The following is a 16,815-nucleotide window of genomic DNA, read 5'->3' on the forward strand; positions in this document are numbered from 1 at the left end:
TAGGGCTACTTTCCATCTGCCAGGGCTTGTGCGTCTTGAGCAACGGGTAGAAATTCACGAGGCTTGGAAGCGCAGCTTTTCCCGCCAATGCGGGGAAAGGCTTTCCCTGCCGAATCCTTTTCTTGTTAGGCGGTCTCCCAGGCAGAGCCAAGCCCCGCTTCGCGTTAGCAGGGTCGCTACATTGTTCGCCCTCAGCCCCCTTGCCCTGGGACCCCATTCCTAAATTGGGGGCGCGGTGTGTGTGCGGGTGTGCGCGCGGGGGGGAAGGCCTCAGCTGGTGTGAGAAATAAAGCTCGTGTCAAAGGGCGGGAAAGGGCCGGCCGCGGCAGGGAGGTCGAATTGAGGGCAGAAGGCGGCCGCAAAGCCAGCGCCCGGGCTTGTGCAGGGCGGGGCTCGTGGGACTTCGGCGCCGCCTCTCTCGCCCGGGCGCTCCGGGGAGCTGACCAGCCTCCTGGGCGGAGGAGGCGTTGCTTTGCCGCCGCCTGCTTCGCCCTAGTTGCCAGAGCTTGCGGAGCCCGCGGCAGCAGCAGCAGCGGCGACGGCGGCGGCGAAGAGGAGGGAAACGACGGCACCGTGCGGACCATGCCTGTCGCCGCCCCGCCGCCCCCTCTGCGCCCTGCAGCGGGGCCGGGGGGCTCCTGTGGCTGCCCCTACGCCCACCATCCCGGTGAGTGGGTCCCCGCGCGCCGCCAAGACTTCCCGCTCGAGCCGCCACCTCGGCCGGCTGACGGGCAGCCGAGCCCCTTCGTCCTGGTGCCCTCACGGCTCCCCCCTGTACCACCCCCAAATAGATTTGTTGCGTGGATTTTGCCCCGCTCCTCTGAGGCTCTGCCTGTGCTCCTTCCCAACGGCGATGGGAGATTTGGAAACGGGCGGGGGGACGTGCCGGAGTAAATCCCCAGCCCGCCTACAGATGCTGTATGTCTTTGCAAAGATTCCCCCTTTCTCCCCCTTCCTCATATTTTTTGGTGCGCGCCCAAGTCCCTCTCGTTTTATCTTTACTTCTGATGACTGACCTCGGGGCGAGGGGGCGCTTGGCAGAGTGTCAACAGGATTCTGAGAAGAGAGAGTCGCCTCTGCACTTCAGGGGCTGCTCGACTTCGGGAGTGGGGCGGGGAGAGATGCAAGAAAGGTACGTGGTGAAAGAGGATGAGGGCGCCATCCTATCCATGTTTAGTCAGAGAAAAGTCCTACAACCCCCAGCATTCTCCAGAGTTGTAGGACTGTTTTCTGTCTAAACATGCATAGGATTGTGGCCACAGAGGGTTGAAGTCCTTTGGCTTCTGGCATCCCTAGCTTGAGCCCTTGTTGGAAGGATCCTTGTCTGAAAGGCAAAGTGCAACTCTTGACTTGCTTCCATCTCTGATGACTGCAATTCGTATTGCACTTTTTTCTGCAGGAGTTAGATCAAATGTGGGAAGTGACCAGGATGACACTACTCAATTTTTAGTTCCTTGTCCAAGAAGCGCGCAAAGTAATATTTTTTAAAAAAAACCTTCATAGGACATGACATTATATTACAGATGCTTAAAAAGTAGTGAGTATTATGCAACAGGAGTATCAAGTTTAGTTGCTCCAACGATGCAAACTAAATGTCAGGGTTTTATTTGTTTGCAGTGATGGAGAGAGTGTGGCTGTGTTTTACATCTTCTCAGTCTTGGGGTCTCTAGTATTTTGTGATATAAGGAACAAAACACTCCTTCCAGCACTCCCTGCTTCCTGAGAGCATGTAGATCCCTTTCCTCCTGGTGGTTAATGGTGATCAGATATGATAGCTGTCATATCTGACTATAGGAATAGGTCTGCAGGAGTAGAAGGTAAGAGTATGTGCAGTCCATTGGTGGACTACTTGCCAGTTTCTGGTTGACTACCTGTGCAGATTCTTGCAAAAGAATTCCAGATCAGGCCAACCTTGTTTTGTTGCAGCAAGGCGCTTCCTACATTATACAAGATTAGCTACTCAGGATCACTTATCACAAATTAGTTATGCTTAAGTGTTAAGAGATCCTTAATATGCACTCTCCCTATGTAAAATTTGCAACATGCTAGCGGACCATGGGGATTTTAAGTTTTCTTTTAAAATAAATAATAGGAGACTGAAGTCAGCCTATGCCTGCAGTAGATAATCTCTTCTCCCCCCTTCCCATATTCTCTTTCTACACCATAGGTGCAGGATAAGATACCTACCCTTCAGGGCAATATTTTTCAAACTTCTTGAAATCAGGGGTCTCTTTACCTCTAAACTTAATATATCTTCTCTTTTCCCCCACCCCCCACCCCCATCTTGACATCTGCCATCTGATATACAGGCAAGCATGCAAAGATTTGGTACGCTGCCATGTGTTTACTGTTGTGTGTGAGGATCTGCGCATTGGATGGGCGAACTAGCCCAACGGTTGTATTAGAAAAGAACAGGCTGTCTCTGACACCCTTCCTAAAGCCATGTACTGGAAAGTTCATTGGAACAAAGCTTCAGCTTTTCCCTAAATAAAGTTGGGATAATGGGGCAGGTATCCCCATCAATCCTGTTCCTAAGAGGAACCTTTGCTAGGGAACATTCAGCCTATCTAGGTCTTGGCTGGGAAAGTTGATGGTGACGAATACACCTGCTTTAGGATCCTGACATATCCTAGAACTTTCTGCTTCCCATAAGAGGGTTATCCCTTTTTCATAGTTTGAAAACCAGTGCCTTAGTGGCAGGTCACCTGGCTACAGAGTTGTTCAGGATTTTGTGTGTGTGTGGTGGGGGACACTTCTGCTGAAACACAATCTTGTCCTCCATGTACAGTATAGTGGATGTATGTGGTACCTACTTCAGTGTGGGATGCAACACACAGATAGTTGTTCAGCAAAGTAGTTAAATGTGTGATCCTACATACCTTTAGACAGAAAAAAGCCCTACAACTCTCAGCATTCACCAGCCGGCATGGCTGGTTGGAAAATGCTGGGGGTTGTAGGACTTTTTTTCTGTCTAAACATGCATAGAATTGTGCCCGAAGAGGTTGTTTTAGATGCTACCTCCAGCTGGCTCTTCACGTTTTAAAAAGTCAGTATAAGCAATGGTGGTTGTGTTCAGTTTGTGCTCCCCTAATGAGCCACTTTCCCCAATTATTTGTATTCTTTTTCAAAACTTAAAGAAAATTAATTTCTTGCTAATAGTGGTTGGCAAAAGAGACAAAAAGTGCTTCACAGATTTCTAGTTCAGTTTTCATTCAAAGTAAAGCTAAACACTCTTGTTTACACAGTTTCATATGTAATAATTGTTTTAAAGCTCTTTTCCTTTTCTTTGTCTTTTTACCCTATCATTTTGTGTGTGAGTGTGTGTATCGACACCACAATCAACATCAAATTTGAGCCAGGGATGCTTTCATGGTGTTTGTAAAACACAATTTAAAAAGTTGATTCAGCCTGTTGTCATGGTACTCCTGTCAACATAGGACAGACATTTTAAGCAAAATAAATATTTATTTAAAATTTCTTGGAGGAAAAATTGAATCTGGTTCTATGTATGCTGTGTGGGAACCCATCTTGTTTCTTTTAAAAAAGGAAAAGAATGAAAGAAGAGGTTTTTAATAAAATGTAGGCAGGTAGTTCATTCTGCAGGAATCTGAAGATGCAACCAAACCTTAAATAACTTCCAGTTGTTTCGTTCAAAATTCTGGGGCAAATCAAGTATATCTTCATGTTGCAATTCTGCTGAAAATAATCATTTTTTAAAAGTATGGCGGATCTCAAATTTAAGGGCTTTGAATGAGAAAATAATATGCCATTCTCAAACGTGGCAGCAGGTTTAGGATTCTACAGGCAGTTTTTGTTTTGTTTTTTGACTACATTTGTTCTCTTTGCATAAAACAACATTCTAGTCAGTTGGAAGATAAGCAGACAGGCTTTGTGAAGATGCTAGCACCAGCTATGTATTTTTTCAGTCATGCATATCTATCTTTAGAAGAGGCTTAAGTGGTTTGTTTTGGCCTTCATTTGAAATTGTGTTGGTATTAAACATTTACTGACTTAGAGAAACACTTTGGGGACTGAAGGGGAAGGCCTTATTGAGAAGGAGCAGAGGTGGTTCCTCTATGCTAGTCCTTCCCAAACTGGTACCTTCCAGAGATTTTGGACTTAACTCCCATCAGCCTCAGACAGCATGGCCAATGGCAAGGAAAGCTTGGAGTTGTAGTCCAAAACTTTAGGAAGGCACCAAGTTGGGAAAGGCTGCTCTGTGCCATCTCAGACCTAGAGTTTCAGCCTGGGGGCCTCTCTTCTCTTTGACCAGCTTTGTAAACTGACTTTGTATTTCTGTCCTTGCCCTTCAAAGGTCAGGAAGCAGATCCTCCCCCCCCAGTATTAACTCCCCCCTTTCCCCCACTACCTCTAGTAGAGCCAAATCTGGCTTGCAGCTGAATAAGCAGATGCTGGATACCCACAGTTGTGTGTATGACACATATGTGTTACATTTGATGTTATGATATAAGTAGATTGTGACATGTTTTAAATATCACAAATAGATGCCTGAATATTAAGGAATTAAGCTATGGATGGTGTCAACATTGTTGTTGTTTATTCATTCAGTCGCTTCCAACTCTTCGTGGCTTCATGGACCAGCCCATGCCAGAGCTTCCTGTCAGCCATTGCCACCCCCAGCTCCCCCAAGGTCGAGTCCGTCAACTCCAGAATATCATCCATCTTGCCCTTGGTCGACCCCTCTTCCTTTTGCCTTCCACTTTCTCTAGCATCAGCATCTTCTCCAGGGTATCCTGTCTTCTCATTATGTGGCCAAAGTACTTCAGTTTTGCCGAAGGGCAGTCTGGGGATTCTGCTCGTGTACCGTCCACCCCGCTGCACGACTGACTCCCTGGCCGAGGTGCTTGAGGTGGTCTCTGATGTGCGTGTACAGTCCCCTAACTTACTGGTGTTGGGGGACTTCAACGTACATTCGGAGGCCATCCTCACAGGAGCACCTCGGGACTTCATGGAGACCATGGCCTCCTGGGAGCTGCACCATATTCTAACTGGGCCCACCCATGTAGCCGGTCATGCACTAGACCTTGTGTTTGTTTCTGGAGAAGCGGGGAGTGATCTGGAAGTAGGGGGTATATCCACCAGCCCCTTGTCATGGTCAGATCACTATCTGGTGACGTTGGACTTCTCGGTTCCACAACCCCTCCGCAGGGGTGGAGGACCCATTAAAATGGTCCGCCCCAGGCGTCTTATGGATCCAAATGGATTCCTGAATGCGCTTGGGGATTCTCTGGGGCATGCCAACGGCCACTCGGTGGAGACCCTGGTGGATGGCTGGAATGCCACAATCACTGGGGCATTAGATTGGGTGGCTCCGAAACGCCCTCTCCCCCTGAACAGGGCTCGGACTGCACCATGGTTCAATCCGTGGTTACGAGCTCTGAAACAGGAGGTGAGACTGCTAGAGCGCCGGTGGCGGAAGTCTCGCTCCAAAGACGATCAGACACAGGCTAGAGCTGTATCTTCAGCCTATCACGTGGCGGTGAAGGCAGCAAAAAAGGAATATTATGCTGCCTCCATTGCGTCTGCAGAGTGCTGTCCCAGGAGGCAGTTCCAAGTGGTCCGGAGCCTGGTCGGTCCTGTGGCTCCGGAACCACTGGAGCATTCTAAGGCCTCCTGTGAGGCTTTGGCAAGGCACTTTGCAGATAAAATTGATCAGATTAGGTGTGTTACTCTGCACACTGTGGATACAGTTAGTGAGCAAGAGGCGGCCTGTGGCAAACCGGTTTTGTGGGATCGGTTCCAGCTTCTTCCTCCTGATGAAGTGGACAAGGTGCTTTCATCTGTAAGGCCGACCACCTGCTTACTTGATCCTTGCCCATCTTGGCTCATTATGAGCTGCAGAGAGAGACTGGGAGAGGGGATCAGGGTGGTGGTGAACGCCTCCCTTGAGGAGGGAGTGATGCCATCAGCCCTCAAGGAGGCAGTGATAAGACCGCTCTTAAAGAAGCCCTCCTTGGATCCTCAAGTTCTGAACAACTTTCGCCCAATCTCAAATCTGCCATTTTTGGGCAAGGTGATTGAGCGGGTGGTGGCGGTGCAGTTGAAGGCACGCTTGGAAGAAACTGATTATCTAGACCCATTTCAGTCGGGCTTCAGGCGTGGGCATGGGACAGAAACGGCCTTGGTCGCCTTGGTGGGCTCTGGATAGGGGTGAATGCTCCTTCCTTGTTCTCCTTGACCTCTCAGCGGCTTTTGATACCGTTGACCACGGTATCCTCCTGGACCGCCTGGAGGGGTTGGGCATTGGAGACACTGTATTGCGGTGGTTCCGGTCCTTCCTCTCCGGCAGGTACCAGAGGGTAGCACTGGGAGAGGAGGTTTCGGACCCGTGGCCACTTACTTGTGGGGTGCCACAGGGTTCCATCCTCTCCCCGATGCTATTTAACATCTATGTGAAGCCGCTGGGGCCTATCATCAGGAGGTTTGGGGTGCAGTGTCATCAATATGCGGATGACACGCAGCTCTACCTCTCATTCAAATCTTCACCAAGGTTGGCCGTAGAATCCCTTTCCAAATGTCTGGAGACGGTGAGTGGCTGGATGGGGAGGAATAAGCTGAAGCTGAACCCTGACAAGACCGAGGTACTTTTGGTGGGAGACAAGAGGAGGCTGGGGGATATTGACCTGGTGTTGAATGGGGTACGGCTACCCTTGAAAGACCAGGTCCGCAGCCTGGGGGTCATTTTGGACTCCCAGCTGTCCATGGAGGCTCAGGTGTCAGCTGTGAGCCGGACAGTGCTGTACCAACTCCATCTGATACGGCGGCTGTGCCCCTTCCTTCCCGACCATCTGCTCCCATCAGTAGTACATGCCCTGGTCTCCTCTCGTTTAGACAACTGTAATGCGCTCTACGTGGGGTTACCCTTGAAGACGGTTCGGAAGCTGCAGCTGGTACAGAACGCGGCGGCTCGCCTGATTAAAGGCAGCCGCCGGCGAGATCACATTACTCCAGTGCTGAAGGAGTTGCACTGGTTACCAGTTGTTTTCCGGGCCAAATTCAAGGTGTTGGTTTTGACCTTTAAAACCCTATATGGTTCCGGCCCAGCCTATCTTAAGGAGCGCCTCCAGCAGCACCAGACAGGCCGCTTAACAAGATCAGCCTCGGATGGCCTTCTCTCTGTCCCATCAGCCAGGACAGCTAGACTGGTGGGGACGAGGGAGAGGGCCTTTTCTGTGGTGGCCCCCACTCTGTGGAACTCCCTCCCTAGGGAACTCCGTCATGCCCCCTCTTTAATGAGCTTCCGTCGTGCATTAAAAACGTGGTTGTTCAGGCAGGCATTTGGGGTGGGTTAGGGTATTTTAAAAAAAAAATTATGGTAGAATTTTATTGTTTTAAATTGTTTTATGGTGTGTTGTACATCGCCCAGAGTGGCTGGGTGACCAGCCAGATGGGCGATTAATAAATTTAATAAATAAATAAATAAATATCCTTCCCTCAAGTGAGCAGTCTGGCTTTATTTCCTGGAGTATGGACTGGTTTGATCTTCTTGCAGTCCAAGGCACTTTCAGAATTTTCCTCCAACACCACAGTTCAAAAGCATCTATCTTTATTCGCTCAGCCTTCCTTATGGTCCAGCTCTCGCAGCCATAGGTTACTACGGGGAATACCATTGCTTTAACTATGCGGACCTTTGTTGTCAGTGTGATGTCTCTGCTCTTCACTATTTTATCAAGATGTGTCATTGCTGTCCTCCCAAGAAATAAACATCTTCTGATTTCCTGGCTGCAGTCAGCGTCTGCAGTAATCTTTGCGCCTAGAAAGACAAAGTCTGTCACTGCCTCCACGTTTTCTCCCTGTATTTGCCAGTTATCAATCAAGCTGGTTGCCTTAATCTTGGTTTTTTTGAGGTTTAACTGCAACCCAACTTTTGCACTTCCTTCTTTCACCTTTGTCATAAGGTTCCTCAGCTCCTCCTCACTTTCAGCCATCAAAGTGGTATCATCTGCATATCTGAGACTGTTAGTGTTTCTTCCAGTGATTTTAACTCCAGCTTTGGATTCATGAAGCCCAGCACGTCGCATGATGTGTTCTGCGTACAGGTTGAATAGGTAGGGTGAGAGTATACAATACAACCCTGCCGTACTCCTTTCCCAGTTGTAAACCAGTCCATTGTTGAGTGGTCTGTTCTTACCGTTGCTACTTGGTCATTATACAGATTCCTCAGGAGGCAGACAAGATGATTTGGTATCCCCATACCACCAAAAATTTGCCACAATTTGTTATGATCCACACAGTCCAAGGCTTTAGAATAGTCAATAAAATAGATTTTTATTGATGTTTTTCTGAAACTCCCTGGCTTTCTCCATTATCTGGTGGATATTGGCAATTTGGTCTGTAGTTCCTCTGCCTTTTCTAAACTGAGCTTGTACATCTGGCAGTTCTTGTTCCATGAATTGCTGGAGTCTACCTTGCAAGGTCTTTAGCATTACCTTACTGGCATGTGAAATAAGTGCCACTGTTCGATAGCTTGAACATTCTTTAGCGTTTCCCTTTTTTGGTATGGGGATATAAGTTGATTTTTTCCAATCTGATGGCCATTCTTGTGTTTTCCAAGTTTGCTGGCATATGGCATGCATCACCTTGACAGCATCATCTTGCAAGATTTTAAACAGTTCAGCTGGGATACCATCGTCTCCTGCTGCCTTGTTATTAGCAATGCTTCTTAAGGCCCATTCAACCTCACTCTTCAGGATGTCTGGCTGTAGCTCACTGACCACACCGTCAAATCTATCCCCGATATTATTATCCTTCCCATACAGATCTTCCGTATATTCTTGCCATCTTTTCTTGATCTCTTCTGCTTCTGTTAGGTCCTTGCCATCTTTGTTTTGGATCATACCCATTTTTGCCTGGAATTTACCTCCGACGTTTCTAATTTTCTGGAAGAGGTCTCTTGTCCTTCTTATTCTATTATCTTCTTCCACTTCCGCACATTGCTTGTTTAAAAATAATTCCTTATCTGTTCTGGCTAACCTCTGGAATTTTGCATTTAATTGGGTATATCTTCCCCTTTCACTGTTGCCTTTTGCTTTCCTTCTTTCTTGGGCTGCTTCCAGTGCCTCAGCAGACAGCCATCTTGCCTTCTTGGCTTTCTTTTTCTTTGGGACGTTTTTTGTTGCCACCTCCTGAACAATGTTGCGAACTTCTGTCCATAGTTCTTCCGGGACCCTATCTACTAAATCTAGTCCCTTAAATCTATTCTTCACCTCCATTGCATATTCATGAGGAATATTAGTGAGCTCATATCTAACTGCTCTGTGGGTCTTCCCTATTCTCTTTAGTCTGATTCTAAATTGTGCAATAAGAAGTTCGTGATCTGAACTACAGTCAGCTCCAGGTCTTGTTTTTACTGACTGTATAGATGTCCACCATGTTTGGCTTCAAAGGATGTAATCAATCTGATTTCGGTGTCAACCATCTGGTGAAGTCAGCATAGTAGTCTTTGATTCCCATCAAAGACTTCAGCTTTACTGAAGAAGTTGATATATTTCCATTATTTGAAGATTTAACAGACATAACTATGAAAAAAAAATCTGGACAGTTGATATTATATTTAAAACAGCAACACTCTTTATATTGTGTGAATACTTTTGTTCTTGGGTTCAAAATTATGAGTTAAGGAAAAAAGTCCCCTAAGTAGAAAACTATCTTAGATTATGGGGATTCTTGCACCTTCCTTAGCATTGAGCAACCTGACCACTTCAGTATGTGTAAGAAATGTGTAATAAGCAGGACAATTGAAATTTACTTGGATCTCCTACCAAAATGTAGGTAACGCTAATTTGCATGTTGTGGGATCCTTGTCACAGCAAAGTGATGTGATGTACTATGATGCTATTTGTGCAATTTCTCCTTATGAGCCTAGGAGTTTTTATGATCTGGAGCTGGTTGTCATTGAAATAAGGGTGCTTCCGGATGAGGCTTTTATGGTGCCTCATTCATTGAAGTTTAGCGGAAAGATGACGTCTTCTACTCATGACCCTCCTGTGTTTTCTTACTGCTTCTTCCATCTTTTTCCTTAATGTAGAAAATCTGTTAAGGAGAACAAATGGAATAGCTGCCCAGTACTGTCTTAATGCTAGCACTAGGGGCCCTCTGTCTAGAAGACCTCGTAAAATATTCAGCACCCCTAAACATTCAAAATGATATTCAAAAGCAAGACCTGCTGGGACTTGCCACAAAACAGGAAGAAAATACACGAACTGGAGCATTTGGAGAGAGAAGTGCTTGAACCCAAGCCTCATTCATGTAATGCTAAGCCATGGTATTGTATTACATTACATGTGAACCAACCCTATAACTAAATGTAGGCTTTATGTTCTGATCCTCCATATCATAGTTTGAAGGATTTGCAACACGCTGTGAACACGTGTGCTTCCTTCCTTCCTCTTGTGTGCTGATTTCCTTTTCCATTTCTGGACCCTCTAAACCAGAGGTGGGCAGCAAGTAGTTCTCCAGATGTTTTAGACTTCAGCTCCCAGCATTCCTGACCATTGGTCATGTTGGCAGAGGCTTCTGGGCATTGAAGTCTAAAACATCTGGAGATCTACCTTCTGCCCACCCTTGCTTTAGACAGTGTTTGCCATAATGACTGAATCAGACAAACTGTATTTAGTGCTAACGTCCAAACCATAGCGTGGAACGGGATTGCAAACCATGGCTCGGGCATTGGAACTTACTATAGTTGCCCCATTCAACTTAACAGTGAACTATCATTAGAGGAAATCTAGAAATGGAAGAAGGAATTGGCAGGGATGAGGGGAGGAGGAATAGGGATTGTAGCTTGGAGGATCATTTGAACTGAACCTATGTAGAAAACACTTGCACGTCATGACAGTTAGAAACCATAACTGCATATGGAGATTCCATATGTGCAGTGGGGAAACAGAAAACCCTTGTCTGATTTCAGGTAACTTACTAGGTAAGTTGCCCCCAAGTTTTGGAAATCTTTGGCAGCGACCCCCAACTTGGTACAAAATGCGTGATCAGAACTGGAAATACTCTATGGGTGTTGGCCATACATGAACCCGATATTCTCAGAAACCTTCACAGGAATCAATTAGTGGATCGCACATGCTTCAGGGATAATAATTATTTACATTATGGAGTCTGATGGAGATAGTAATGGATTAGCTGGGCCATTAATTTACTTGGTCAATGACAGTAAATTAATTTACTTCTTCATTCCCAGCATTTGTACAAGTTTTTGCCATGATGTATTTATAATTTTTTTTAAAAAAAGAATCCATTTGTAGTTGCTATTTAAAATGTGTACACCTGAGTTTGTACTATGTTACCATTTCATTTTATACAAACTTCACAGTGTGCAAAAAGTGATCCTCCTGAGTGTATTTGTTGCAGTCCTGATGTGAAAAACTAAGTAACTCCAACTCACAAAAGCAAGATGTGGTCGTCCCCCCATGTTTTGAACTATTATTTGATATAGTTGGACTTATTGTCTGACTCAGAGCACAATCCTATGCATGTTTAGACAGAAAACAATCCTAAAACTCCCAGCATTGCTAGGAAGTTGAGGGACTTTTTGCCTTCTAAATATGCATAGGATTGCACCCTTAACTACGTCCTTGGTTATATGCTTTGTGCGTTCTTTTCCTGTGAATAAATGTTGAACAGGCTATTGATGAAACATGTGACAGCAAAGAAACTGGGAAAGCAGGTAAACTATTGTAAACAATAGAGCATATTGGAAACCAAGGAGAAGGCTTACAAGTCAAAAAATTCGGTAGCTCTCATGGTTTCCAAGGAAATAGTTCCTGGCAGCAAGGGCGGGGGGGGGGGGGGAAGAAGATGCCTGTTAGTTGAAAATTTAAGGAGTGTGCACTCACTGTTACTTTCCTGACATGAATTTGAGAAAACAGGACTATTCCCTCTCTGTGTTAATAAGCTAATTATGATAGTTCATAATGACTGAAACCATTATTATATTAATGACATGTACAAAGATGAAGAACGCTTTTTTCTCCCACCTTTCCTTCTAGACATTTTTTTTCTTTTGTTTGTGCCGTTACCTACTCCTTTGGCTTCTTTCTCTTGATAGCTCAGTTAACAACAAAGGCTCCGGTGGTACCTGAAAGACTTACATTTATTATGACATAGGTTTGTGGGGACTAGAATCTACTAGTCCATAGGAATCTTGGCAGTGATTCACTCTCACTAGTCTTCAGTTGACCAGGGCTGTAGCTGGGGTGGGGTAAGATTTGAGGCTTGAGCACAGGACTCCTTAGAGGCAGTATAAGTCTCTCCCTTGAGTTTTCAACTCTAATTCAAGAAAAGTTTGCCTCTATCCCTTTTCCTTAAGGAGGTATAAGAACAAAACACGTGGGCAATTTTCCATCCCATTGCTTAGTAAGAACTAAATCTGCTCATTTGGTCAATGAGTGCAAAGGCTGGAATTATTTAACTTTGTTTAAAATTACCTTTGTTTTATACAATTTAAATTAAAACACATTAGATCTTGTATTTAGGGTTTTGCTATTTTGCACTGAAGTAAGATGACCCAGCGTGCACAAGATTTCTAGCTACAAGCCTGAACGTTTGCTTTCTCTATTGCTTTTGTGGATGGAGTTACCAATGGGCAGGTTTGCACATCATGCTAAGCCACTCTGAGAATAAGCCACCATGGACTGGTTGTTTACTCACTAACCTGACAGACGATGGGGCTCTTTGCAACTTCACATGACTTGCTTGCCCCTTTAGTCCTCCTGCTGGCTCCCGGCATGTATCCCAGGCATTTTTGTGGCAGAACTCCTCATTTCCTTGGTTTCTACATCAGCACCCTTTCTGCAATTGGTCCACTGGGGTTGCCAGCTACCAAGGGAAACTCCCCCACCCCCCGCATCAGATTGCCAAACAGAGTCAATTTTCTGAGCCCTTATAAATGTGGTAACATGTTTGCAAATGTAAAAAAAACAAAATTTTTCAGTGTCTTGCACACTTGTGCAAGTCCACTTGTCTGCCATTTAGACGAACATACCTATATCCCCCTCTTGTCAATGTCCTTGTCAATTTCATCTTCTCTTTGGTACTTGCCTAGCTAAGTGAAAGGCTGCTTCATGTTGAAGTAAGAACACCCTCCTCTAAAGCACCTTCTTTCCTGCAGCTGCCAGCCACTTTCAGCAATCCCCCACCCTCAACCTTTGTGCTTGTCACTTTCCTCCGCTGGTCTCCATTGATAGATGTCACACGTACATATGGGTTACAGAGCGGTGAGCGGGATCGCTAAACATATGCAAATGTCACTGCAAAGCAGGAAAACAGAGGGGAAAATTGCACAAATTTCAAGGCAGAGCAGTAAAAGGGGGGATTACGCAAATTTCCTAACAGTGGACATTTACTCCTGTGCTCTTGTTCAGGACTGAATAAATAAATAAATTTGCGAACACATTTGGGTCACTCTCTGGTGTCCTTTCTTCTTGATTTTTAGGAGCACAGTCTGGAGGGCACTGAGAAGGGATGAGGGAGGATGGTGGCGGCACTAGTGTGATCATGAGGAGTGGTATGGGTTTTCACTGCTCTTGCCAAGTGGGTCTCTAGCCGTTCCTGACAACTCACAATGAAGCCACCCTGCCAGGGTTGGATGTCATAAGAAGCCACTAAGGGTATGAACAACCCAAGAACAAGCCATGGGTTCTCAGGGTGGCTTGTTTGTGAAAAATAAGCCACTCTGTGTAAACTGCAGTGGGTTCGCATGGCATGATAACCCTGACCACGTTGTGTGAGCCAGGTCACTGTTTCCCTCCTCCACATATATAGATAGTTGTATTTCAAATGTACCTGCATATTCCTTTCTTTTTACTGTAAAGAACTGTGCATCAAATGACAGTTTGCTCATAATGGATTGAGTAGGAGGGTGTTGGAGAATTGTTGAGGCAGACAGAGGGTTTTTTGATGCAAAAGAAGTTGTAGTTAATCTACAGATGGCTTTTTACATGATCCAGTATTCTGAAATAACAGTGCATTAACTAGCATCTGATTTTGTTTATATGATCAGAGGCTTAAGTGGGTTGAAAACAAGGTGTGGTGGAGAAGCTTATGGAATGAATAATAGTATGGTAATTATCTTGGCTATGCAAAGGTGATCTCTGTAAGTCAGGGGTGGGCAACTTGTGGACCTCCAGATATTTTGGCTTACAACTCCCAGCATCCCTAGCCAGCGTAATGAGTGGTGAGGGATCAAGGAAGTTGTAGGCCAAAACATCTGGAGGGCCACAGGTTGCCTACCCTTGCATGAGGTCATTCAGTAGGCTATGTTCAGGAAGCTGCCTTATAGTAAATCAGATGGTCTATCTAGCTCAGTATTGTCTTCAATTCAGAGGTAGGCAATGTGGTGTCTTCCAAACGTTTTGGAGTCCCATACTCCCCAGTCAGCATGGTCAATGGTCAGGGATTATGGCACTTGTAGTCCAAAACATCTGGAGGGCATCAGGTTGCCAACCCCTGGTCTGCAGTAACTGGCGGGAGCTCTTTGGGGCATCGGACAGGAATCTTTCCCAGCCCTTTTTGGAGATGCTAGGAACTGAACCTAAGACCTTCTGTATGTGAAATACATTCTCTACTGAGCTTATGGTCTCTCTTCCCACTTTATGAACAAAGATATATAACCTCTGTTTCCTAGCCTGGGTAAATAAGAACTGTTGACTTCAGAGTTAACAGCCTCTGAAACAATTGGATGACATGTAAATAAATCCGAAGAGACAAGAGGCAGTCCCGTGTGTGTGTGTGTGTGTGTGTGTGTGTGTGTAGAGCATGGTTTTCCTAAGCCAGATTCCATCAATACACTAAGGAATTAGTGCTGTTGCTAGAATCGGGCCTGTTTGTTCTTTGCTTTCCTCCCCACTTAGCCTAAGCACTGAACCTCAGCTCAAGTTTTTTGCCAACTCCTACATGATGGAAAATGATGGGTTTACAAAACAAAACAAAATAAAATAACTGCCTCTGGTGCCACCAGAGTAAGATTAAATGTAATTAACTGTAGAACACTGCTGGGAATGGTACAGACTCTCTTAGAATCTGCTCCTGTTTTAAATCAGTGGGAGAGTGAAGAATGTGTTGGAGGGGTGAATGTTGTCTCAGAGCAGGTTAAGAGGGACTGATATTTTAACATCCCCCCAACACCACCACCCCCCAGCTTCAGAAAACAGATCAAGCCTAACTCTTTTCTTAGGTTTATTGCAGTATATACAGCTTTGTATGATATCTGAATGTTGTTTATCTTACCTAGAAGTAATTTCGTTCATTGTAAATTAAAGTTGAGAACATTTCCTGACTTCCTTCTGTTGCTAGTATAATTCTATTTTGTCTAATTATGATGGTAATGCAAGTGATTACCTGCACACATAAAGGAGACTTTCAGTAATAATTCTTAAAATGGTCTGTCACTCAAGCAGCTTGCATGCAGAATAAAAAATTCTGAGGCTTTGTAGTAGTATAGGATTCATTGTAGCAGATGGTGGTTAGGCATGCTGGATTTTAGCCATTGCTTAGCACTTGTGTTGTAGTATTGGATTAGAAAACACTTGTAAGTTGTCAATGTGCAGAACTGAGCCAATGCATTCAGTAGTATCTAGAGCAGGAGTGGGCAACTCAGTGCCCTCCAGACATTTTGGATAGAATGCCCATAATCCCTGACCATTGGCCATGCTGGCTGGGGATGATTGGAGTTGTAGTCAAAGCATCTGAAGAGCACCAGATTGCCTATTCCTGGGAAACCAAGGTTCAGATCCTTTTTCAACCATGAAGCAAGGTTGCAATGGCTGAGTCACTAGAGATGCTTCAGGATGAGGCTTTTATTGTGTAATTGCCCTGCCTCAATTGTAGATCTTTATGGAGGATCCAGATGGCATCATCTTCCATTTGTAATCCACTGCTTCTTCCATCTTTTTTCTTAGTACAAAAAAAATCTGAGAAGAGAAAGACAGAATAGCTGTATGGCAGCTTTTGATTGGTAATGCTAAGACCTGTTTGTCTGGAAGCGCCCTCTCTCTCAAGACCTGGGTGTGGAAACTGGGAGGGGTTCGTCTCTCCCAGGTGTGCCCTTCTGGGTACTCAGTGCAGCACCAACACCGACTTGAGGGTCAGGGAGGGGGAATTGCTGTGGTCTATAGGAATTCATTCTCTCTCTCTCTTTCTCTCTCTCAGTCTCTCTCTCACACAGCTTCCTGTCCAGTCAAGTGCCGTTCTTGTGTTGGGTACCTGGGACTAGGGGTGCACGAAAGCCACTTACCTGGTCTCGCAGCTTTTCGCGGTGGGGGGGAGGCGCTTCGCTGCTCTCCCCCCGAAGTTCAGGCTGGGGGGGGGAGGCTTCCCGCCTCACCCGGCCGAAATTCAGGCTGGGTAGGAGGCGCCTCACCTCGCTCGGCCGCGAAATAAAAAGTTTTAAAAAAAAACAAACGCCCCCGTGATAGGCTACGTGACGATTAACGTAGACTATCATGGCTAGATCTGTAAAGTCAGCCGTGATAGGCTACGTTAATCGTCACGTAGCCTATCACGGGGGCGTTTTTTTTTTTTTAGTTTTATTGGAATGGTGGCGGCGGCAGCCGGTCGAAAGTTCGGCTGCCGCCCCCGCCCCTGACGAAGACCCGACGAACTGCCGCCGGGACCCGCCGCCGGGAGGGACATTCGGGAAGGTAAGTCCCGTCCCGGGGGGGGGGTGCGGGGGGCGGGGGGGGTGCGGATAATTTCTCCCCGAAACTTCTTCGGGGGGCTGAACACGTTGGCGCTCGGCCCCCCGAAGTTTCGGGGAGAAATTCTCCGCCAACCCTACCTGGGACA

General features: G+C 45.9%; 1 protein-coding gene across 1 annotated transcript in view; it reads left to right on the top strand.

The window, feature by feature from the left end:
- Nucleotides 1–441: 441 nt before the first annotated feature.
- DCLK3 (doublecortin like kinase 3) overlaps nt 442–16,815 on the top strand; it is a 45,456-nt gene continuing 29,082 nt past the window's right edge. The window contains exon 1 of the mRNA XM_084860406.1: nt 442–667. Coding sequence (XP_084716532.1) covers nt 583–667 — 85 coding nt within the window. The 5' untranslated portion in view covers nt 442–582. The remainder of the gene's footprint in view (nt 668–16,815) is intronic.

Source organism: Heloderma suspectum, chromosome 5, assembly GCF_057233095.1.
Source record: "Heloderma suspectum isolate Gila_16-S chromosome 5, 16-S_ref, whole genome shotgun sequence".
In the NCBI taxonomy this organism is placed as follows: domain Eukaryota; kingdom Metazoa; phylum Chordata; class Lepidosauria; order Squamata; family Helodermatidae; genus Heloderma; species Heloderma suspectum.